Source organism: Dicentrarchus labrax, unplaced genomic scaffold, assembly GCF_905237075.1.
Source record: "Dicentrarchus labrax unplaced genomic scaffold, dlabrax2021, whole genome shotgun sequence".
In the NCBI taxonomy this organism is placed as follows: Eukaryota; Metazoa; Chordata; class Actinopteri; family Moronidae; genus Dicentrarchus; species Dicentrarchus labrax.
In genome coordinates, this window is record NW_026136711.1 from 29,251,522 (window position 1) to 29,276,793 (window position 25,272).

General features: G+C 41.2%; 1 protein-coding gene across 4 annotated transcripts in view; it reads left to right on the top strand.

The window, feature by feature from the left end:
- Positions 1 to 25,272, top strand: part of ephb2b (eph receptor B2b) — a 117,863-nt gene that overhangs the window by 43,795 nt on the left and 48,796 nt on the right. For all 4 annotated transcript variants that reach the window (XM_051414624.1, XM_051414626.1, XM_051414625.1 and 1 more), the window contains exons 2-3: positions 915 to 994; positions 9,971 to 10,655. In XM_051414624.1, the coding sequence (XP_051270584.1) occupies positions 915 to 994; positions 9,971 to 10,655 (765 nt within the window). The remainder of the gene's footprint in view (positions 1 to 914; positions 995 to 9,970; positions 10,656 to 25,272) is intronic.

The following is a 25,272-nucleotide window of genomic DNA, read 5'->3' on the forward strand; positions in this document are numbered from 1 at the left end:
TGACACAGCCTGTCCAATCAGCAGGCGCAATTAATTAGACTTCCCCTCTTTTACCTACGGAGAGAAGCAGAGATGAAGTCAGGAATGGATAAGGGGGCATGAGGGCATGGGTTCAGAGGGTAAGAAGAGGGAAGAAGGTGACACTGGGAATGGTTCAGTAAGCATATGACAGACAGTTGGGTCAGACTGGTGGAATGTGTGCCACAGAGGACCTCATGACAGACGGGAGGCACTTTTTCTTTGACCCCAATTACCAGAGGTGTTTCTTTCCACCAGCTAATCCATGGCATATAGGGTGGCCCCTCCTCTGTACCCTGGAGATTTACTTTTCCATCCTGTTGTTTCCCCTACAAGTCATATGGGTTATAGCATAGTTCTGTTGACCAAGATGTGACTGACCTCCTGTTAAACCACTAGCTATCAAACTAGCAATGTTTTTGAATAACTGTTTAGGCTATAAAATGTCACAAAATAGTGAAAGGTTTCCTCTGAAATTTTCCAAAGCTCAAGGTGACATCCTAAAATTACTACCAGAAAACACAAATGTAATTTTTAAAAACTTTTTCTCAGTGGAGAAGCTTGAACCGGCATTTCTGCTCCGTAAATAACAATTAATTAATTATCAGAATTGTTCATCTTCTAATCCACTAGTTTATTAATTGACTAACTCTCTAGATCACTTTAATGTCGATAATTACATATATGTGTTTTTGTTTGTGAGTTTATTGCTGTTTTTCATTTAACAAAAATGAATTTGAATTCTCATCTCTTGGTTACACAAAATGTAAAGATAAATTCATATTCTGCCTCTCAAAATGTTTGTATTACTCAAGTGGTTTCCATTCAACCACAGCAACGTTTTCATGTTGTCAGGAGATTATCTGACCACCGTCTCTCCTTACTTCTTTTCACAGAGACACTTATGGACTCCACTACAGCCACAGCGGAACTCGGCTGGACGGTCTACCCCATGTCAGGGTCGAGTGACAATAGCGTAAGTGACATGCTCTACTTTTGCTATAATCTGCTTCTGATAAAGAATTGAATTATTATTTAAGTAATAATATAATTACAAGTAATTTTAGGGCCTTTGTTTATTGTGACATAGATGAGGTGTGTGGTGGCCCTCTCTTTTGTCCAATGTAAAAGTGCAGCTAATGTGTAAATTTGCTCAGTCCCCCGTGATACCACTTTTTTTCGGTCTTTGTTTTGGTTTCTCACGCTAAGGTCAAAGAGCAAAAAATGAGCCAGCCTGGAGATAAATCACTTCCACCAAAATAATCCAACTCCAAAATTAGATTATAGATTAGATAATGTGATCTCCACATTGGGAGATGTTTGAATAAGAAAACTTATTTTTTGGTAGAGTTTGAAGAGCAGAAAAAAAACACTTTTTACTTTTGGATATCACCATTTTACCACAAAGACAAGGACATTTTTACCATATTCACTGGCCCCATTTTCCTTTTGGTTATTATTCCATACATTATCTAGGTTTTAGCATGGGTTTAACCTTACCTGAACTTTCTGGTTCACGACAAACACAGCAAGAATGTACAATCATAAAGTTAAAGCTAAATATGCCAGGATAGAAGCTATGTGTTACATTGGCCCTGTTGGTGTTTGATGCACAGTATTTCCACATGGTTTGCCAGGGCATTGGTTCCTCCTAACCACATGCAAGCCAGCCCCACTTAAAGCCAGCCAAAACCAGAGTCTCAGTCTCCTTCACTTCTTTCCCCACCACAAGATTTAGACTTCTTAGAATGAGTCCAAAAGAGAGAAAAAATGTTGTAGACTTATTTGCTGGTGCATTTCAAAAAACCACTGCAGATTTTATTCAATTATTTATGCTTCTGTGGTTTGTATTAAAGATGGTTTGAATTATACTCTATCATGCTGTGTCTTTTGCACTAAAAAAGAAGCAAGAAATGGCAGCATAGAGAGCTGGCCTTCAACAGTTCCATGATACAACTTCAAAGTTGTTCAGCAATAATTTAGGACAACTTCATCTCTCCCAACCTTAGGGCACATTGTCTCCTCCCTGGTAATTCCAACAATCAATACCAAAGCAAAAAAACAGAAAAAACGACTGGTTTCCTTTTCTCTCACCGGCTCTGGATCCAATCTGCACAGAGAGAGCTTACGCACACATACCGACTCCAAAGACAGTTTACATCACATCTTCCTTTCATCTCTGCAAAATGTTGGATAAAGCAAAACATTCACTCGGCCCACATTTAATAATACGATTTAATACTAAGTAGAAACTTCAGACTAAAAGGTTGAATACTAAGCTTACTGTTGCAAACTATGTGCGGTGAAAATGCCCACTCTGGCCAAAGTGAGGTGAAATTAAGGTCTCAACATCAAACTAAAGACCTCTAAGCTCTTCAAGAATCATCTTTGTTCCAGTAAGATGTGGTGTACCGCCTGATTCTGTGATAGTTTTCTCTTCCAAATCAAATAACTTCACTTTTAAGAGTTATCTAGGAGGACTTTTGAATGCGTGTTCTTATTTCTTTCTTTTTTCAACTTGAGATATTCCATGCTCCTTTCTGAAAACCTCCAAATGCACTTACGATATATCCCTCTGTTGGAGTGCAATGAAATGCGAACAAGTTCCTAAGCCGCTGGATTTAGTCAGGTATAGGTTGGCCTTATCAGCGTGGGCACTGAAGTTTTAAGATGATACGACGGAGCTTGTCAAAAGCACAGTCCACTGGAAAGCGAAGAGTGAGAGCGATGGAGATAGCATGTCCCTTATGGCCCTGGGCAACAGGTGTGGAAACAGAGCTTGCGCTCCTACTCAGTATAACAGCAAGAGGTGCTTTACAGAAGCTATTGTCTTACACACATATATGCATGGCTTCATGGGCTTAGCTGGTGGATCAGTAACATCCAGCAGAGCGCCGCACCAGCAGTTGGCTTTCACTACTCTGTATAGCTTCATGAAATATATCCTAACTTGACATGTGATACTTTGCGACACAATGGAAACGCAAACAAGCAACAGTGTGATATTAAGTCAGAAATGTTATGGCAGTTGGTGTTATTCCACTTTTATTTTACAGCATATTTGAATATCACTTATCAAATTATTATTATAAGAAACTTATTCAAGTTTTCAAGCTATAAAACCAACTTCCTACAGCAGGTTTGTGGAAGTGATTTGTGTAAAACAATATTACACTTCAGCTTCCGTAAATCAAGTTTTATAAGCCTCTCTTTGTATAGCCAAGCAATTCTTCCTTTTAATTATGTAGAATGACAGCCAGACTTATGTTATGTCCCTTAGCCAGATGAGCAAGACGTCTTCATTATGCTTGATATCAATGCTGAAAACAAAGACAACCAATGTAATATTTACCAAACCAGAATTTATCCCGGGGCAGTCTAGGAAGTTTACTGTCCTCTGACTAACAGTTTGAGATTCTGGCAATAAAACACGCACATCACATGCCTCTCTCCACCCACACAGGGGGACTGTTGCTGTCACTATAGTTGGCCTATAATGTAAATGTGTGTCTCTGGGCAACTTTGTGAAGACTTAACCCCAAGTGCTCCCAGAGCACACAACAATGATATAACAATATTAATGCATATCTGAACATCACAACAAATTTGCATTTCTGTTACTGACCAGCAGAACACACTGAAAAAGGACAGTTTTCAATTTACTACTACTAATGCCATGCACATGGCTTCTTATACAAACTCAACATTTGCAAAGAAGCTTGTGTAGCTCCTTTACCATTAGTCTGGTTAAAGTTACTCAGAGACCCATTGAGAATCTTCTATGTGACATGGAACTAATGTATAGCCGGCTAGCAGAGAAGGGTTAAGTGGTCAATGTTTTCCTCTCAAGTGGGGCTGAGAGACGTGTGAACATCAGGTCAGACCTCCTGACCTGCTCTCTCCTGCGCTGAAGTACCGACAACAGCAACCATTTAAAAACAGACTTATGGCCGCAGGGAGCACATAGAGCTACTGTGGAAGAAAAACTGAGGTCTCCTGCATAGGCGGAGAACATAATGAGGTGGTGTGTGTGGGTTAGGTTATCATTATGGATGTGTCATAATGTGCTGTACTAGGATATATCTAGTGTCACTTGGGGACACACCACACAAGAAAGTTTTGCAGGAAAGGCAGTATGCAAGAGGATATTGCAAAATGTTTTGAAACAAATCGGTTGGTTATGATTGATCAAATATGCTGCATATTGTCTTAGAATTCCTTTGGAATAAGATTGAGGTTGTTTACGTATAATTGTGGGCATGTGTGGCAGGCCGACATACTTCTTTTCACATAGGCTTTCTTTTTCTATACAAGTAATTTGTTGAACATATTTCATTGTATTGGACTCATTTGGAATTAAAGTGACCACTAATTTGTGACTGTGATTCACAATTAAAGTCTGTGAAATTATATTTTAGGAATTAGGCAAAGAAATATGCAAACACAATCCACATGTGACATTGAATAGGGGTAAAAGATGGAATTGTTCTTCTAGTTTCACATGTTGTGCATTAGTAGTGGACAGTGGTAATTGGAGCTGACTGCAACAGACAGTTCTACTTAAGTCTGTGTGTGTGTGTGTGAGTCTCTCCTTTCTATGAAGCCTGGTCTCCTGCAGGATTTGGCTCCCATGGCCCCTCTCGTAGTAATTGAATGCAGAGAGTGGGTGTCATTTGTCCTCTGTCCCTTCAGGGAAGGCACTCTTGCTCTGACAGATTTCCCACAACTGCAAATGGGGCGACTGGGCCTTGAGAGTTTTCTGCAGGGTCTCTCTCCCTGCTTTTGTGTGAATAATTTATTTACTTCTGTCAGTGATAGAGCGGTGATAAGCGATGTGGCTCTGGCTCGTGAAGCTAGTTCAGGTTAATTCAAACACTGTAATGACAAGACGTGATAAATACACAGTTCATGTTATGTCGAAACAATGAAACCGTTAAATCTCTGAGTGTTCTGACAGTGCGTTCACACTTGACTGATGTGTCATTCTATTTTGACCAATTGTGGGATAAAGAAACAGGCTGTTTCCGACCGAGTTGTGGTGTGCAGCGGTAGCTATAAGACTTATGTATTTATACATGTTGTGTTTAATTCTGCTTTGTCTTTGCCTATCATAAAGTAACCAAGTCTGGATTAGTAAAAAGGCAGTAATAGAATATAAAAGCTATATAGACCTCAATGATAGATGCAGTAATGGATGCAGTCATTTGTTTAGGGGTGATTCTTCTTTTAGTCTTCCAAATAACAGTTTTACAGTCATTTAAACGGATGTGACTGTAACAACCGTCAACAACTCTTCCATTTCTGTTTGCCAGACAGATCAATTTATCAAAAATTTGGCTGAGTGTTGACGACCAGTGGCCACGAAGAGTGTAGTTGTGGTCGACTCTTTTGCAGCCAATAAACTTGCTGACCGTCTGCACATTGGCGAAGTTTTTCTGGTTGCACAGATGTACAGGAAATGGAGAATTCTGACAACTTGATTGTGTTGCTTGCAGTATGAATACATTGTAAGAGCATAGTAGTCCCAACAGAGCAATATAACAGGCTGACATATCAAAAGCCACGTGTCTGTTTGTCTGACTCTTGACTAGATGCTTGGCTCACTGACCTTGAAAGTGGATATCCTTCAATAAAAGGCCAATCTCAAGGTTCCTTCCCCTGTTTTAAATGAAGATATTGTTTGAGTTGTTCATTGTTTTTATCTTGGATCAACAGTTTTTTTTTTATTTTATCTTTTTAGTCAATAGAGCTGTTGTCAATCACCTTAATGCTGTACATGTAATTAAGGTCTGTATACAAATGCATGACTTATGTGTTCTTGAGCACTGAACACAGAGCCTTTCTGTGCTCACCTAGTGTAAACCAATTTGGATTAAAATGTCAGTTAAATGGAATAAGAGAGTGAACAGTAGCTCCTGAATAACGTGTGCTTACAGGGGAGTTTGGTAATGAGTTGCAACAAAGAGGTCCAAGGAGGACTTTCATTTCGACTGGTGATTGAGGCAAAAAGCTGTCTTTGGTGAATTGCCTCAGTTGTAGAGGCAACTCTAGTCTATAATTCAGCCTTGACAGTGCGCTACGCATGACTTTACAGATAAAGCAGAGTTCTACTGTCATGGAGACGTATGGATTGCAGGTCAGCTGAACTTTTCTGTTTCTCTCCTGGAGTGGCAGAGGAGTTATTGATTCTGAAGCTCATTCTCAGTGAGCGTCACTGAACTGTAGCACCTCGTATAACACCAGAGGAAGAGAGGAACAGCTGAAATATAGTCGTTTCTACTAGCCCTGCTATAGTCTAACCACCACAATCTATATTCACTTCAGACAGGTTTGCAGGGCATTTGTCTCTCAGTATTACTGCGCTCTAGCATAATATAAATTACAGGCACTCCAGCCAGTGGACCAAAGGCTGGTGTGGGAAAGTAGTTTTATTAACAAAGCAGAGATGGCCTGACAACAGTTGGAACAGTTTATTATCAGTTTAACTGGCAGGATGATAAAGGTGCAGGAATTTGTTTTGAGAACAGTACAAAGGCGGTGTGGACACATGACTGCTTAATCTAAATCTAACGTGCATGATCTAAACAGTAGGTGTGCACGCTAACAACTGACTTTTTGGCAGTAGCACTAAAACTGTCATGTTTGCTAATATAACAGAGTTATAAAGGCTCTGGTGAGAGCCACAAACTTTTGGCATCAAACATCATATGCAGGTGCATATCAAGTATTTGTTTCAGTTTGCTCGTAATAATGGATAACATCCAGCAGGGTAAACCAACTTTGAAAATGACTTGCCAACTCTATTCAAACCAGCATTATTAGACTCAGGACCCCAACAAGAGCAATTAAAACATAAAACAGTGTCTTTCTGTTTGGAGCCAGTCACACGTTCGGTTTCACATCATTGATTTTTTTATTGTAAGAGAATGTTTGTGTGTTTTTTTCACAGAGGAAGGGAGGACATAGTGTGCTATGAAAAAGCCTTGTTATTTACCTTAAAGTCTTATGTCTAATAACTTATATAAAAATATACCCAAAATATTTTACAAATGTAAATTAGCTCTTGATAATATTTGATGTGCCGTTGGTTGTTTGGAAAATGCCTTTTATCATTCTGGTCTTAAACATCTATTTTTTTTGGGCTATGTTTTATTATGTTGTTTATGTTATATTAATGCACTAATGCACTCAGCCCTTTGGCTGTGGATTTCCACACTCCGAGAACAAGAAAAACAACATTTTGCCAAATGTAACAGGATCTCGGTAAAATAAGCTGGAGTTTTTGCTTCCATCATCATCTGAGAGCAGCTCATCCCCTCTAACTAATCTATCGTGACATCCACCACCAGGGTTACCTCCACTTTCTGTACTTAAAACACATGACCACCCTTTTACAGCACTCTGTGTAAAGAGCCAGGGGAAAGAGCTGTGAAAATGAAGACGTTTCTTCTAATTTCACACTCTGCGCTTGATCGTTAGGCTCTTATTATGCCCCATTTGCTTCCCTCCACTGGCTGTGATGAAAGCGGGGCAAAGAGGCCATGACAGGACAAAAAGGGGCCCTCCATCAAAACACATTTTGTTTGGGGTCTTTTTTAGCCTGGCTCAACCCTTCCCCCCACATCACTGCCAACACTTTCCCCTGCAGTTTCCCCTGTCTGCATCCCTCATTAGCAGCAACCCCCACCTGTCTCCACATTCATTTTTTTTAAACTGCGATTGTCCAACTCTCTGTGCTCAGTAGAAGCGGACTGTCCGTTCTTGTTTAATTGGCCCACAGCCTCCCCACTGCTCCTCAACAAGTGGGAAGGTCAATAGCTGCTCATGACCTGCAATGATGATGTCTGCCAGTCCGGGCCAAAAGACAGATTTATCCTTCAGCCATACCCCCAAGAACCTGTAGCTTGTATAATCGTGTGATAATTGATTCATTTGTGTGGTTTTATAGCTAGATAATAAATCAGACCACATTTCATCACTTTGGGGTGATGGTGCATTCACATGTAGTCTGGTATTCTTTAAATTTACATAGCTAAATTGGCAATTTTACTATCAAAATGTGTTTACTCTGATTTAACATAAAAGCCCATTGTTAACTGTTTTTTTGTAAGTGGACTTACAGGCCCAAGATTCAGATATAGAAGTTATTAATATAGCTTTTTGTTCAATTTTATTCTAATTATTCTCATTATTACTATTATTTTTGGCTGCACATCAGTCTTTTCTGTTTAGGTTGGCTCGTGTGATGGTTTGGATTTGGGTTTGGGTCAAGCCAGCATCACACTAGCAGTGATTAATTAGGACATGGGAATTAAGAACTAAAGCTGTTCTAATTAGTCAGAAAGCATTTGATAGAATGCCGGTTTGCAACAAGAGGGGTGACTTTCTTCTCCCAACCCGTCAAAATCTGTCAAAATCCTCACTAAGTGGGCACTAATTTGAGAAATTATATCAGCTGTGAAGTGAAGAGTGAAGGGGGGAGGTAAAGCGGTGGAAGCAGTAGAGGGTGCAGCTGATGCAAAGTGGCTCTCGGGCGTTGAGAACAGGGTTTTTTCCTCGGCTGAGATGCCGAGGTCAAGGTCGTGACCTTCTCGGTGGTTAGAGCGCATGGTGTTTAAAGCTGGTTTGATCCATTGCCAAGGGGCAGGAAAACCACAGAGGTTGCATCTGGAGACTGTAGTCAGAGTGAGTACTGGTGTGCAATATGTGGACTTTGAAGTAGAACAGAATACCCAGAAAACCTGGGGTGAAATTTGCCCCTTGATTATTTTTTATATGATTACCTATGTAATATGATTACACTCAGTTTAGCCTGTCTTTGATTGTGGAAAATTCATGTCATGTTTCCTCAGTGCTTCACTGTAGTGAAAGGAGCTTTCACTGCAATGTCAATAACCCATTACAGTATGTGCTATGAATGTGTCCTATTAAGACACAATAAAAATGTAGGACACACCAGCACATAAACCAGAACCTCTCTGTTCTGTTCAAGTGACTTAATGTCATGTCTCCAGTTTCTCTTAAAGCATTACAGGATGTGAATGGTTTGCTCAATGAGAGGAAAAGAGACGGTACACTTCAAAGGTGTCTGCCTCTACAAAGCATACCAAGATAAACTTTTAACCATTAATTGCGCCATGCATCGCACATTTTGAAAATATCAAAAAAGGCAAACTGATTGATGCTGTAAGCCAAGTAGAGTTTTAAATGACACCTTCATAATGCCACCCTCCCTTTGTTGGATTTACCTGTCAGTGCCATGTAACAGATGACACCCAGTTCATGTACGCAGTCCTAAAAATGTCCCAAAATTGGAACTCATTCAGTAATGTGAGAGCAGCTGTTCTCATTAAGAAAATGCAACTCTTGGATTTCTGAAAGTCATTTAACACATAAGCCCCAAATAGTGAACCACAATATGTTGTTTCTCACTAAAATAACTAATTCTTCAGACTATTATTATTATGTTTAAAAACTTTACATACTTGACTAAATCATTTGGAGTAAGGGTTACAGTAAGTACCCTATACGTAGCCTTGTTAACATACCAGTATTACCTCAAGAAATGGGAGAACATGCTGGAAAGACTGCTTCTCATTTCTTCCTGTGCATTCATGGAGACAGTGTCATTAGAGATATTATGTTGCTTTGCACCATGTAATCAGTTTAATCAAAATATTGCCTTAAGCTGATTACTCACAGTAATCAAAGTATTATAAAGTGTGCATGAAAGGAATCTTGTTATTGCTGCAAAATAGGTATCAGCGGGGCTTTATGACAATTTATATTAATAGGAAACATGCAGACAATTTGCTGCTTTACAGCTGAATTGCACTTAATTGAATGAATCAGGTAAACTATGTGCCTCAATTGCCAATTCTTTTTTGTTTTGTTTTTTCATAAAATTCTGTACTCACATGTAAATATGTTTATGTCTGTCCTTGGCCAACAGTGGGAGGAGGTGAGCGGTTACGACGAAAACATGAACACCATCCGGACGTACCAGGTGTGCAATGTTTTCAACAACAATCAGAACAACTGGGTACGGACAAAGTACATCCGGCGTCGTGGTGCTCAGCGCATCCATGTGGAGATGAAGTTCTCGGTTAGGGACTGCAGTAGCATTCCAAACGTGCCGGGCTCATGTAAAGAGACTTTTAACCTCTATTACTATGAATCTGATGCAGACACAGCCACCAGAACCTCCCCAGCTTGGATGGAGAACCCCTGGATCAAAGTTGACACCATTGCAGCAGATGAAAGCTTCTCCCAGGTGGACCTAGGGGGCAGAGTGATGAAGATTAACACTGAGGTTCGGAGCTTCGGCCCTGTGTCACGAAATGGCTTCTACCTGGCCTTCCAGGACTACGGTGGCTGTATGTCGCTCATCGCTGTCCGCGTCTTTTACCGGAAGTGCCCTCGCATCATCACGAACGGGGCGTTGTTCCAGGAGACACTCTCAGGAGCAGAGAGCACCTCCCTGGTGGCTGCTAGAGGCGTTTGCATCCCCAACGCAGAGGAGGTGGATGTGCCCATTAAGTTGTACTGCAATGGAGACGGAGAATGGATGGTACCCATCGGACGCTGCATGTGCAAAGCTGGGAACGAGGCCGTGGAGAACGGGACTGTTTGTCGAGGTATGTTTTGCTCTTATAATGTTTGCATTAAATCTGCTAAGCCTAATGAATCAGTCTGCTCTGCCATCATAACAACGTAATCCAAACACTGAAGGATATAATCTATACAGTGTCTGATAGTGCCCTCACCGTAAACTGTTCCAGGGATCTATTAATACAACTGAAGCTAGTTATAAATGTTTTTTTTATTAAAAGACATTATGGAAGGTATACATTCTGCGCTTAGATTATTGACCTAATCACCATATTCTCATAAAAATGATCATTAACCCTTGCTGTTTATTTCCTTTTTTTAAATCAAAAATACACTGCACTTTGGATGTTGTGACTGCAGAAAATTCAGTTTAGTTCAGTTCTGAGCTACCATAAATGATGGGAATTACTCACAGGTGTTAGGTTGCAAATCACAACAGCTTGTCAGTGAACAAATTATCTATTACTTTTCTTCCTGTGGACCACACAGCACATCTACAACTAAACCTCCAATCCATCTATCTATATTGTAATCTTTTTGTCTATATGAAAAGGGGTGCATTAAACGTGTAATTGTGCAAGCACGGTATGTTCAGGGTCTTTCTTCCTTTCATTTGAATGTTTATTTTCCAAAAAATAGTAAGAACATGTCAGCCTTTCCTAACATAGATGCACCACTCTATGCATATTTAACAGAACTCTGCTTAACAGAAATTCTGGAAAAAAAAGGATACAAACAACAATTTTTCATCCTGTAAAATTTTTGTGCTGACCTTTTGTTGGTATAATGCCTCCTTCCATCCATGAGGACAAAGAGGATCGTTTTCAAAATTGCCGACATTTACCTATCAATTGGAATCCCTCACAGGCAAATCGATTTGGCTTTTCAAAACATCAATGTACCCAACATTTACCTGTGCCGTGCCCTATCCGCACTCTGGCAGGTGGTATTTGGTCAACGTGCTTAGAGATCTTGATCACTTGAAACAGCACGACAGCGAGCAGCACAACAAACCACCCACCTGCGTTTTAGATCGGTGTGTTGCTGCCTTTCTTATGCGCGCCTGTAATTACAACACATCCCCCAGTGTCTGTGTGCTGGGAGGGGAAACGTGATGGGTGCTGCCTCACAAACACTGCCAGGCCCCGCTCAATGACTGTTAATGAGGACAGGCACCAGCTCCTCCTCAAGGAATACAGACCAATAAGAGGCATGTGACGATGGCTACTCTGCTGTAGCAAGCTACTTTGAATCCACAGACCCACATAATTACACAAATCTGCTTGTTTTTTGACCTACATGTAATTCACTGCATGTGGTGGATTGAAACATCTCAGGGGTGTCCTCTGTCATGGTTTTTTTTTGTGCTAAACAGGATTATACAATTAAATGCTGTCAGTGCAACAGGGAAAGCATGTTGATTCATTTATATCCTCGCGCTGCTGGGCATGAGACTTTTTGACTGAAAAAATGCAGCATTTTACCTTCCCTTCCTGACCACCCTCCTGTTTATTTCTCCATGCCTGCTGTACACTGGCTTTGTTAGCCAACATCCACCAGAAGAAAAGCTTCACTGACTGCATGCTCTCTTCTTCATCACCCCCCCACTGCAGTGAATGTTATAGATTTAAGCACTGCAGGGCTCACGAGATAGTGACTCTGACAGAACACAGACAGATTTCCACCGTCCTCTTTGCCACTTGGTCTTCCCCGATCACTTGATGCAGTGACTGAATATTAAAGCTTTATGAAAAGAATGCATTATCTGAGAGTGCAGCTGTGGAATGCAGCAAAACACTACGCACAGAGATTTATTTTTATGGCTCCATACAATAGTTATGAGCCTCAGTGGAAACAACAGGGAAGTGTGTCTTTTACCAAGAAAGAAAATAAAACCATTACAGTCAAAAAGGGATATTATTCTGTGGTTCCCCTATTGTTCAGAAGCCCATTTTGATTGAAGACTGCCACAAGTTGGTCTGCTCTCTAGTCATCTTCCCAAACTCTGAAAGCCAATATCAGTGCTTGAAACTGTGGTCAGTCGCCGCCTTTCAACTGCCAGAAGTTGGTTAATGAATTGATCTATGAAAGATGCGCCTTTGCCTGGCGATATTACGGGGTAATGAATTGATTTGTGAGAGGTGCCCTCGGAGGGTTTGGAAGATATCCCCTTTCATAGCTGGTTTGTGGAGCCAGAGAGACAGCATAAAGCAGCGAAGATGAAAGAGACTATTTGTACTGTAATATTAATAACACAGCCATTGCTTTGTTCCAACATCTCCGCAACTAAACGTGTAATTACGCATGTAACAATTAAATCCTTGGCAGAAATCCCGGCAAATAATTATACTGTCATGAAATCTGTCAAAATATTGACAGTACAGGGGGGTGCTTACATCAAATTGCTGAGGCCTTTTTCTCTGCGATTGTCTTACAAGTGAGATTAAGTTTCCTCTCTAAGAAGCGCTGGGAGTGAGGGAACCACACCAGGGCTTGTCAGCAGAGACAGCCCTGAAAAGAGAGACCCTTCTTCCCCTCAGAGCCTTGAGGAGATGGTGCACCACAGAGACACGTGAGGTCCTGTTTGCCCTTGTTGTTGACTCCAGGATGAAAAGCATTCTCTTCAGTGGGGCACAATGAGAGCCATGTTCATGGGTGAAAACTCCCTTAACAATGCCCATGTGTGTTTTTTCACTGTAATCTGATCATCTAACCCCATGCTATAGGGAGTTCAAGGGTCTCGACTGTGGGAGCGTGGCTCGTGTTATAGAGCAGTGAAGATTTAGATGGAGACAATATGTCACAGCTTGATTCATCTTTTGGTTATGTTTTTGTTAATGACTTTAGCAGTGTAGTATATAAGCAGTGCAGTCGGTGTGGCCCAGATTTGTAGGGATAAGAATCACCACATAACATCACACAGCAAGACAGTGGATACAAAAGTGCAACTGTTACATATTCTTCGCACTCTTCCACTTATGTGCAGTGGGAATATTTGTGTGAAAAAACTGTTTTGATGCCGGGAAACAATTAGGTTTATACCTCCACACTCAAAGGCAGTGACACTATTCCGAGCTCCAGATGGACTGTACAATGGATGTATCGAATTCTGCTGAACATGCACAACAGGCCCCACAGCGAGTCAGTAAGTCACATGACTGATAAGCATTTTTAGGTCACGGTGTAGAGAATTTGGAACAACACTAGCGCCTCTTTTAATGTCAGTCTCTTGGTGAGGTCTGCGTAAGTGGTGGGTTGTAGCTGGTTGGAAGCGGGGTTCCTGCACTTGCACCCAGAGCAATTAGATTAAGGAGGAAAGTAATTCTTCAGCCAAATGTGGTTGTAGATAAAGAGAGTTAGGGGGATCTAGTGCAAAGGTAGGTGCTGGGCAGACATGATTGGATAGACATGATTGCATGGAAAAGAGGAGGGGAGGCAGGAAATGAGTCCCCCTAACCCACTGTCAGAATCCCAATTATTGCAGTCTCTTCGTCTGGAGAGGGTTTAAGGGTGGAAATCAGCGTAGCACAGACAAATCCACACCGCTGCCTTTATTTCCCTGGGTGCCTCTGTCTTTAATGGCAGCTCTAATTGACTAACAGTGCACGTGGGGAACAGCCATGCCGATGACTGGATGACTGTCCTCTGCGCTGGAACAAGACACAAAGCAAAACAAAACAAACACACCCCCTCAAGGCTTTTGCTGCATTGTGTATTGTGCAAACAAAGATGAAGGAAGATTTGCATTGGGCTGCAGTAACAGAAAGAGGGAGAGCGAGTGGGAGAAAATAAGAAAAAGAGAAAGGGAGACCAAAATGTCAACATTCTGCCTACACAATAGGCATTCACACAATATTATGTTAAAGTAAAAGCCACACTTAGATTACTATTTACTCTCTTAGATTGATGGCTGCTTCGGCTGCTGTTAGGAACCCTTTAGTTAAGCATAAGGAATACAAATTAGCTCCTGAACAGATGTTCATTACTGCAACATTTGTCTGTTAAATGGCATCATAGACAACATGACTTAATTTCTGCATCATAGGCGATATCACTTAATTTCCATTACTGATCTTTTTATATAGACCCATAAAACGGGTCTGTGATGTGTATTTGGTCTGTACGCAGTGTAGGATGTTGTAACAGCAGGAGGCCAACAGGCGAGCTCTAAGACATGTCACTTTGTCCACAGAGGCCCCAGGGAGCATTCGGGAGCCTTTATTCCCCCTTCCCCACTGTGATGGGATTTCAGTGTGGCCAGGTGCTTTTTTTTTCTCTGCCCGCCAGTTTGTTCTGCACCCTGCACACATCTATACAGCAGGAGAGAGAGAGAAAACAAACACAGAAAAACAAGCGAGGGAGCCACTAATGAGAGGAAGGGAAGAGACTAATGAGAGAAAAACTCTGAATTAAACACACATACAGCCCTTTCAATATACATTACAGTATGTGTAGCAGGGTGCACAAATCACATTACAGCGCACGGACACATATGCACTGCCATACAGTAGGCAATCATGTGCACACGCAGGGACCTTTTATACCCACACACATACACGTTATCATCCTCATTTTCACAGCACATCCATCATATGTGGATGTGATAACGTGACCTGCGATCCCTGCGAATCTCCCTGAGTTTGAAGATCGTGGCCTGTTAAGCCTGTAAATGATTTCCACATGTTTTTGCACATGTCGGGCTCTGCTCCATATGCCCCTCCGTCACACTCCTCATTATCCCACACCATCTATTGAATCTCAAATTCAGTCAGTTTGACCTCTTATAATCCCAGGACCTCTTTTTTTCTACATTACTGGTCATCTCACCGACTATAGTGGCCTCCTGCAGGCCTGGTTCTTGCTCGTAACACCTATCACTGTCTCACCCTGAGCCCCCAAGATACCAGACAGTCTGATGACCACAGACAGTTTTGCTGGTGTTTCTCCATGAGAGCAACACTTGGTGACAACCCTGAGACCTTATGATTTTGTTCATGATAAAGTTGCTTTGGATTGTCCTGATACTGAGGAAATGAGAGATGTCTAGTGTATAGAGATCCTTCCATACGTGCCTCTCTTTTGTCATCATGGACAAGGCCAGGGCTTTGTCAAAACATCCCAGTGCGGCCTCCCTCAGATGTCCTCAACTCGTGTCCTGTTGGAGGATTCAAGTCGCTCTCTCGGGTAAGGGAGACTGATGGATCAAGCATCTGTCTGGATAAAAGATGAGAAACAATCGAGCTCACTGTTAAAGACAGGAATCCCTCTCGAGTATCAGTGACCTTGTTTTCCAATGATGTATTAGAACTCGGTCAACACTGAGAGAAAATTGTGGTGTCTTGTGTTGTGTGCCGTTGACCTACATTAGAGCTATTCTAAAACTGAGAGCAGAGAGAAAGCTTATCCATTCCTGACATTGGTGGGAAGTGCCACGTGTATTCTGCGGCCATACTATCCAAGAGATGAGCACAGTTGTTCACACACAGTTAACCCCTTGGTCATTCACTAAGAAACTGAAACGGTTGGGTCTATATTCTGCTTCACACCGGATCTCGCTTCACTACTCCACACATAAAGGTGCTTACTGTTGTTGCATGTACTCTACCTGAATATGTGCCCCTTAACGCTCAGTGTAAATTACAAAAACATCTGTTAGTTATATAATTCACCAGCTATTCATTGTGTTGCTGCTCAGTGCATTTGAATTATTTGACAGTGTGTTCCTTTGAGAACTTTGATGACAGCAACTTATATAACTATGTGACTGCAGTCTGCAATAGTCCTCACTTTGACTTACCGTACCTTAACATACCAGTACAGTAAAACAGAAAATAGGCATTTCATCCCCTATAGAAAAGATTCTCCAGAAGCGTAATGGATTCTAAAATAAGTAACATCACCCACCAACAAAGATCCTGTTAAACTTCAGGTGATTAAAGATTTAATGGTTGCATGGGTGAGGGCGAGAGATGGGAGGGAAGAGATAGATCAGAATGGAAAGGAAACAGGGGAAGAGAGATATTAACAAGGACACATGAAGAGCTTGGTTGTCTTTCTTTTCTTTTCCCTCCTCTTACCAGTGTTATATGCTTCACCGCCCATCAACATACTGCACTCAGAACAAAAAAGAGATCATCATCTCCTTTGAACAGCCTAAACAGACATCACAGGTAGAGAATATTAATTCTATAAACTGCCTAACTCGTTTACTTTAACAGAGAGATTACTTACTATGCACTGAGAAGATTTCCTGATACAGCTCCTTTCAAAACACATTATATCATTAAAGAAATGTGGTTGTCAACCTAAAAATAATGTTTATTTATTTATTATTATTATTATTTATTTGAATATTCTGTGAAAAAGTCACTCTTTTCTGCCTTTGCATAGAAACAATGACAGACAGAATTAAGAGAAGTCTTTGTTGCTGTACATTTACTAGATTATCACAGCAAGGTTCACTTTGCTGTGTACCATGAGTCAGCAGACACTGTAAATCTCCAAGCTGTCGATATATCTCTCTTGCAGTGTCATTAAGATAAATTCCTGTGCATTTAATTACTTGGCAATCAAAGTGATTTAGATTCACAAAGTACACCCTGCTGTTCTCAAAGGAAAACAAAAAGGCTGACTTCAATTAACAGCCGATTCCAGTGCCTGAAACCAAATAAGAAAAGCCAACAAACAGAAAGTATCATTGGATTCAAGGGCAACATCTCCGTTAACCTCAGTGAATCCCTATGAGGTGATCATGTCCAAACAAGCCTTATCTACCCACCGGGGCCTCTGCAGTGTTTGAGCAAAATCAACAACCAAATCAAGCAGTTTATATTGAGATTTATTTTAGTTTGGGATTTAATTCTGAAATGTTTAGAAAACCACTGGCTAATGTCAACTCAAAAGTTGAACTGGCAGAGCAAAGGTTTCTGTCATCATCCTCCCCGGGAGGAGAGTGGTGTTTGAGTTTGAAATTGAACACATGCCTCTAAAGCCCCGTCCATGTAAAGTTAAGCTCTGGCCTGTCAAGAGAAACCACTGCAGGACTCTACCTTGCTTTTTTTTTTTTTTTTTGCCATTTTACTACCTGTGTGTTCCTGGATATTTCTTCATTGTGCATTTTGCTTATAGTTATACACTTTATTAAATGTCAAGGCCCAAGAGATATTGATGAAAGAGTAACAACTGCACACTAACTTCAATCCGTGAATTAATTTGAATAGATAAAGGTTAAATCTCAGTCAGATCTTCCAAAGAAGGTCAAAAGAACAAGACTAAGAGTCTACAGCCATGCTAGCGGCACTGTGGGGGTGTCTAGGCTCACAATGACAATGCTAACATGCTGATGTGCAGCAGCTATAATGTTTACCCTGTTCACCATCTACGTTTGGCATGCTAACATTTGCTAATTAGCACAAAACACAGTACAGTTGGGGATGATGGGAATGTTAAATTTACTTGGCCATAAAAAAGAAAGTATTGGAAAAATTAAACATTTGACCTGATGATGTTACTAGATTTGTTAGGGGATCACCAAAGTGATTACAGTTCATCATGAGGTTGGCATGAATCACTCAAAACCACATGCCAGCCTTATAGTGGTGCAACATGAAGAGTCAGGGGACCGTTAGAATTCATTGTGTGGGAACTATGAATGTCTGTACCAGATTTCATGACCTTTGATCCAGTAATTGTTGAGATAATTCTATCTGGACCAAAGTGGTGGAGCAACCAACAGACCACCAGACTGACACTGCTATCCCTAGAGCCATGCTTAAATGATTAAAAATAGTTGAAGCTTTATCTTACGAATCACGCTATAAAACGAAGACAAAAGACAGTGTGCAAGTCTGACAAAAACACTTAGTGCTCCATATTCCATATGCTTTTTCCAAAAGCATTTATCACACACTGTCATATTGTCTTTTGCTTGTTTATCAAAGTACTCAATTAGGACTGTAATTGTGCAGGATGAGCATACTTGATGTTGGGCAGGAAAACAATCTTGGCTTCAGTGGCCTGATTTAATTGTTGAAACCTGGTTGAGGGGGATGGTGTTCTGTTGCTGCGGGGGACAGCTCTGCTTTGTAAATGGACTACTTACAGAATTTTCTGGATGTTAAAACTTTTTACTTCCCTTTGGGCAGCTGCTAAGCAAATAAATTACTCAATATAATGAGCTGTTCCACTCTCCTGTGGAATTCCCAAGCTTTCGGGCTGAAAGGTACGGTTCGACACGCTTTTTCTCATTCTTATAACTGTTGTAAAGAACCGGGTTCATCTAAAGGATACAGTTCTTTTTTTAAACCACGCTTTTGAAGATGAAAGGCATAGCACAATCCACTGGGCTAATCCTTATCTAGTCAGTTCAGAATATTCCTACCAGTACATTACAGTATGTACCAGTGGTTTATGGGTGAGAATAATCTCACCATGTTCCTCCTTTCCTCCCTGTTCTTCTCTTCCATCTCGAGGTCTTTGCCTTGTGATTAGTGCTATTTTCCCACAGTTTAATACTGTAAAGCCTTTAGGGATTCTCTGTTTATACTAAATTTATATGAAGAAGAAGGAGGTGAGACTGTAAACAACAAGCTAATGAGAAGTCTGCTCTGTTTTGCCTTGTGTGGAAAAATAACAATCGCTTCCTGTGCACCTCACAGCATGAGTTAAAGTACAGTGCTGGGATATCATAATGTTTTTATGTCCCCATCATGTTTGAAAATTAGACGGTAATTACTGCGCAATTTCTTTTTATAAGGCTGAAGTATATTCTTTCAATTCCGTGTAATTGTAGATCCCACAAGTTTTGGGTAATTCTAGACACCATAAAATTTACTGTGTGCTTTATAAAATTCTGTCTCTGTGCATTTGGAGTGGTCACTAGCAAAAATATAATTATTACCTAAAGAATAAATCAGTGTGTCCATTGTTGGTAAAAGCTCTTCTCACTGAACACATAACTTTTCATAGTTCTATATTTAAGTCCAGTACCTCAAACTGCAGTTCCTGCGAGGCAAAACTGATTATATAGGTTGTTGAAGATCCATCACCTCTAAGTAATGGGTTTTAAGTATTGACGTGAAAAAGAGATAAATATGAGGTACTTTAGGTCAGGATTTGATTTCCTATTTACTGAAAACGTGGGTTTGCTGCAGCAAAATGCTGTAGGTGAAATTTAGTTGAAGAGAGACTGAGGTAAGAAAAACAGGCAGTGAAACAGTGAGACACAGTGAACACGCTAAACAGAAAAATCACGTACAAAACTCCTCCACATCGAACATTAACCACCCGCCGGTGTTTACTACAAAGCCTGGATTGGCCTTGCAGCATTTTGATGCCTGGGAAATGCTCACTTCGTGCTGGGACCAGTGTTCTGGTTTATTGTGGTCATCTCAAGGCTGTGTGGTCTCTACAGAGCTATTCTGGCGGTTTAGGTGGGGGAGAGATCAGCGCATTTTCATGTGTGGGGTGTTTTCATTTCACCCCGCCAACCGACTCAGTATGGCACCGTCTCGACACACACCAGGGCCACTGCTGCCTCCCCTCCCAGTACGGGCATCTCTTCTCTGTGAAGTAACAGGCTTAAAGAACTGTCTGGAATACATTAGTCACAGTTATTAATGAGGTTGTTTTGATTCTGCTCTCCCCTTGTCTTAGCTTTTTTTTCCACCGTGCAAAGTCATGACGGTGCTGAGGATTTTGGCTAAAACAAAAAGACACACCATGTCAGCTATCAGGGAGACAGATACGGTTAAAACGATACAGAGAACTGGCGAGACAGTCAGGAGTTAAAGAGTCTTAGAGGAAGAGATCACGGTACAGTGTAGACTTATACTATGTCTCTCTTAACCACACTACATGATGTTATGCACTTGGCAAAGGAATACGTTCCTCTCCCCTTACAGTATGATATGCACTGGCTCAGTTTAGGGCTGTCAGTGGCACGTGTCACTTAAAATTATGGATTTTGTCTGTTAGTGCAAAAGTACAGAATGTGTCTGAGAGATTTTTTTTTAAATAGGCTTTTGAAAACAGTGGCAGGATATGACTTTGAGGGGATTAGTCAAACCTACGGCAGAAAATAGAGTGATAGCTCATTACTGGGGAAAATATATTGGCAAACTTGAGGAAAAAAATTCATCTAGAATGACATTTTCTGTTTTTTAACTTATTTATGCACACTGCTCAGGTATTGATTACTACAGTTTCTGAAGTGATGAATAGTCTGATTATGGTTTCTAATCTAATTTGATGTGACACAAAAACCTATTCTCCACTGTGTCAATCCTTCCAACCTTTCATACCACTGAGTAAATTGGAATAAAAATGCCCTCCACAATGGTTATTTCAAATTACATTGTCTCAATGTAGCACCTTGAAGGGTAATGTTATGACATTGACACTGAGCAGAATGTGACATTTTCTACCATCATGAGGGATATCTCAACTCTCCACAGAGAAGACATTTTGGAGCCATCTGCATCTAAAATAAGCAGGCCCCAGCCAGGCACAGAGCTGATTCGTTGATGTCTCTCATTCCTTGTACAGCCTTGATAACTCCTCCTTGCGACCTTCTTACTAAATATAGCAATTCACGTATTGATTTGGGGACGCGGTGCATTCACAGCATGCCTCCACCATAATGACCTATTTCAACAGATTGCTTGTAGTTAAGTAGTTTTTTTTATGCACTCTTTGTCTCGAGGCTGCAGGAGGAAGAAGACACAGCCACATGTTCTGAGTGGAGGTAGACACAACATATCTTGGGTCTGTTGCACAGGCCAAGAAACCATCATGCATTCGTGATGGCCTCTTGGCAACATGAGTACACGTGTATCTTCTATGCAGGAACCCTGTACGAGTGTATATTAAAGCATTAAATATTTGTGTATGCTCTCAAGGGCATCAGGAGACATTTTATCTCAACACAGTGCAAAGTTCTGAGATTACAGGAATTAACTGGGCCTGCAAGCAGTGTGATTAAGTTCGGATCATTCACAGTGTTGTACCTCACTGCTATTAAAGTGTGGCAATGGGGAAAAGGGCCAATGAAAGCTTGGCAAAAGATGGCTTAAATTCCATCTGTGTCTACACCATGCCAGCAGGCAGGCTTCCCATTACGGAGTGACTGGCTATGATTGAAATCATGGCTCTAACGTGCTTCGTTATCTGTCAGTGTAGTGTTGCAAGAGGGATGGGCATCAACAGGATCACTGTTGAGTTATTAAAGGGAGCTGAGATCCAGAAATACTCACTGTTTTATCAAAACAGTCGCGTGACATGCCTAAACACCTCACTATTTATCTTTTTGCCGTTCCAAATAATACAGCTGCCACGTTAAAGGCGAGCTGCAAGCTGTCTGGCCTTGTCAGTCAATGCTAGAGAATGCAAATGAAAACAATGTATTAGATGTAGTATATCCTCAATTTCACTCGAACAATCTTTCATTTAAAACTAATTTATCCGCGCTCTCTCCTGTTAAGCTCATTAAATGATTTTGACCTCAATGGAGGTAATTTATACAGAAGACTTTTTACAGTGGCATTGTCATTCAGCTGGGAGATTCTTATCAGCCACATCACAAAACCCCTGAGAACATAAGTCCTTCCTCCCTCTTTACCCATTCACCGACCTTCCAGCACCACCACAATCAAGCCTTTGTGGGCTTGCCTTGTCTGTCATCTCCCTGGTTCTGTTGATATGGGCCTCGTGCTGAGAGTGTGGGCTCCTCATACACTGCACTAAGCGTTGGCTAATTGAGCTTGTCAAGCCAGAACCTGTTAGTGTGCTGATAAGAAGGTATTTGACCTCTTAGGAAGCCCCTGGTGGTGCCCTGCAGAACATATTCATAGGTCTTCTATGCAAAAAAGCATGGCAACCAAATAGTAGATCCTAAAAAAACATCTCTGTTTATACTTTTTTATTGCCCCCAACCAAATACTTGGTCTATTGACACTGATTATTATCATGGATTGCATTTATAGTCTGGGTGTTGATGCAGTCTAAGGAAAAAAGCCCATGAAAATCAGGACTGCGAGTAGGACTTTTCTTATTCTTTAATCAATTGTTTATGTCTCTGCTTAAGCGAGTTGGCAGAGGTCCACAAATCGAAGGTATTGGATGGATGCCCTTCCCATTTCCTCATCAAACTTCCATGCTGTGAAGCAAAACTAACCATGTCTGTGCCCCTCCTTTTTTCTCATTGTTTGTGCCAGTCTGACCTGCCCAATTTTATCCCATTTGTTTTAATCTGTTTGGAGCAGGAGATGATCAGGGTTTAGGAAACCCAAACCATTAAGACACACATGTTACACAAATGTTCTTCAGTCCTGTCAGGCTTTTTCTTGAAAACCACACCTATCTGGTATTACAGTCAGGTCGAAACACATGTAAAGATTTTTTGCACATGGCATTCCATCCAGGTCTGCCACGGATGGGGATTTTAGTCTGAGTGCAACTGACATGACCCCCACTAGCCTCTCTAGGATAATCCTGCTGCCTCCAGGAACCCAAGACTAATCTGCCAGTCTCCCTTTTGCAGGCCCTCACTCATTCCAAGCTGCCTCAACTTCTGTAATACCTTTGCTAACATTTGGTGACCATCAAGACCACAAAACCAGAAACTGACGCTGATTTGCATGTGTTTGCAGTATAGGGGAATATATAGGTGCTTTGACTTGTACATATCTGCCCTCTTCAGTTGTAAATCACTGGTCTACAGATGGCACAAACTAGATATAGTTTTGATGACTCACGTGACTGTCAGCGTATGAATATACAGTAGTGTCCCCAGAAAGTAGAGGCATCTACTCGATCATTATATTTTTACAATGACCTTTTCGGCACCTTAGCATTAACGTCAAGGATTATATGTGCTGGCCTGTATGGATATGTCAGATATGCAGAACTGGAATGTGCCGAGCCGTGCCAAGAGGAAAGCTATGCCTTCAGGATAGGTGCATTGCATTAAGGTTATATGTGTGTGTGTGTTATAATCGTGTCTAACTGAGAATGATTGACATGTAGGTCTCACCAGAAACTCTCCACCACATATTAAGTAAAACCCTGTCTATTAGGATGTGAGACAGCAACTTAGATCAAGAGCAGTTTCCGAACAAGGCTGTGAATGAAACAACAGCTTTAAATATACGATGGTTAAAACCACAAAGCTAATAGCAGGGGTGTGACAAAACAAACAATTAAAACTGTCAAGTTAGTTCACTACATGACGTTATTCATCTAGACTTTAATGGTAGAATAACTTTAAAAACATCACATTAATGCAGGAGTTAATCTTTTTGTAGGCCTGGCAGGAAAAAGAAAATCCAAAATATACAGAAAAAGAAACCGTTCCTTCCTCCCTCTCTCAAATCCCAGTTGCTGTGGTCCATATTGCAAACACCTGGTACAACATGAAGGAACATTTCCAAGCAGAAAGTCACCCTCAGAGAATCTGATGATAAGATATCCAATGCAAACAAGAAGCCAGAAACCAGACAAGCCATATTCAAAAGACATAATGATTGCAAGGGATTTTCACCTGTAGCTCCCTCACACACTGACATTTTGCCATGGGCAGGCTCTGTGTGGGGAGATGAGGATACATCTTTGGTTACCCTCCAGCCACCACTCTTAATCACCTCTAGACTTAATCCTTTGCAAATATTACTTATACACATCTTTAGAAAGGTATTAACACTGCATCGTACACACACTCGCCCTCCTGTGAATCTATACAGCATTTGAAACGTTTTCTTGCCGATGAAGTGTCTTCGGCAGTAGTGAATAATTTATTACTCATGCCAGTGCTGTGTATGTCTAAATCAATACCTGGATTTGTTTGCAAGGAGTTTCCATGGTGAGAAATGACCGTACTGCACACAAAGCAATATTCTTAGAGAGTAGCCATTTTGGTACAAACCATCCTAACAAGGGGAGAAGAGTTGGGCTGAAGGAATATATTGGGGAAAACTCTGCAGCAGCAGAGTTGCCAAGGTAACAGAGGGCTTGCCTATCTCCCCCCGTGCCCCAGCATTGGCCCGATCCCTCTCTGTGTGAGCTGGGTACTTAATTTCACTGACCCCCTGGGTCCGGGCTGAACAGCCTCCATTGATTAGGACAAATGGAAGGGAGACCAGCCAGCCAAGCCCCTCCTTTATCAGGGTTAAGGATGTAGTCATAGAGGAGGAGAAGATGCAGAGCAGGCAGATGAATAGCTCAGGGATCCCTTGTTTTAGATGAATCAATGACATATTTAAAGGCTAATTAGTCGATCTATTCACTCAGTATATATTTGCTGGGGCCACCACCTCACTCTGCAGCCATGATTGGGCTATTTAATGTATTCCACCTCTAAGTAGCAGCCATTAAAGCCTTCAAATGAATCTCCTCCTAACAATACCAGCCTTTTCAGGCGCAGGTGTAATGGTGCAGGGGAGAGGTTTTAGGTGTGTGTGTGTGTGTGTGTGTGTGTGTGTGTGTGTGTGTGTGTGTGTGTGTGTGTGTGTGTGTGTGTGTGTATTTTTGTGTGGGTGTACTGCAAGTGTGTGATTTCAATCCCTCAGTTTGAATCTTTGAGTCCTGATATCAGGTGAAATCCTGTTTTGGTGGTTCTAGTATTCAGGTCACATGATCTGAGATTTTACC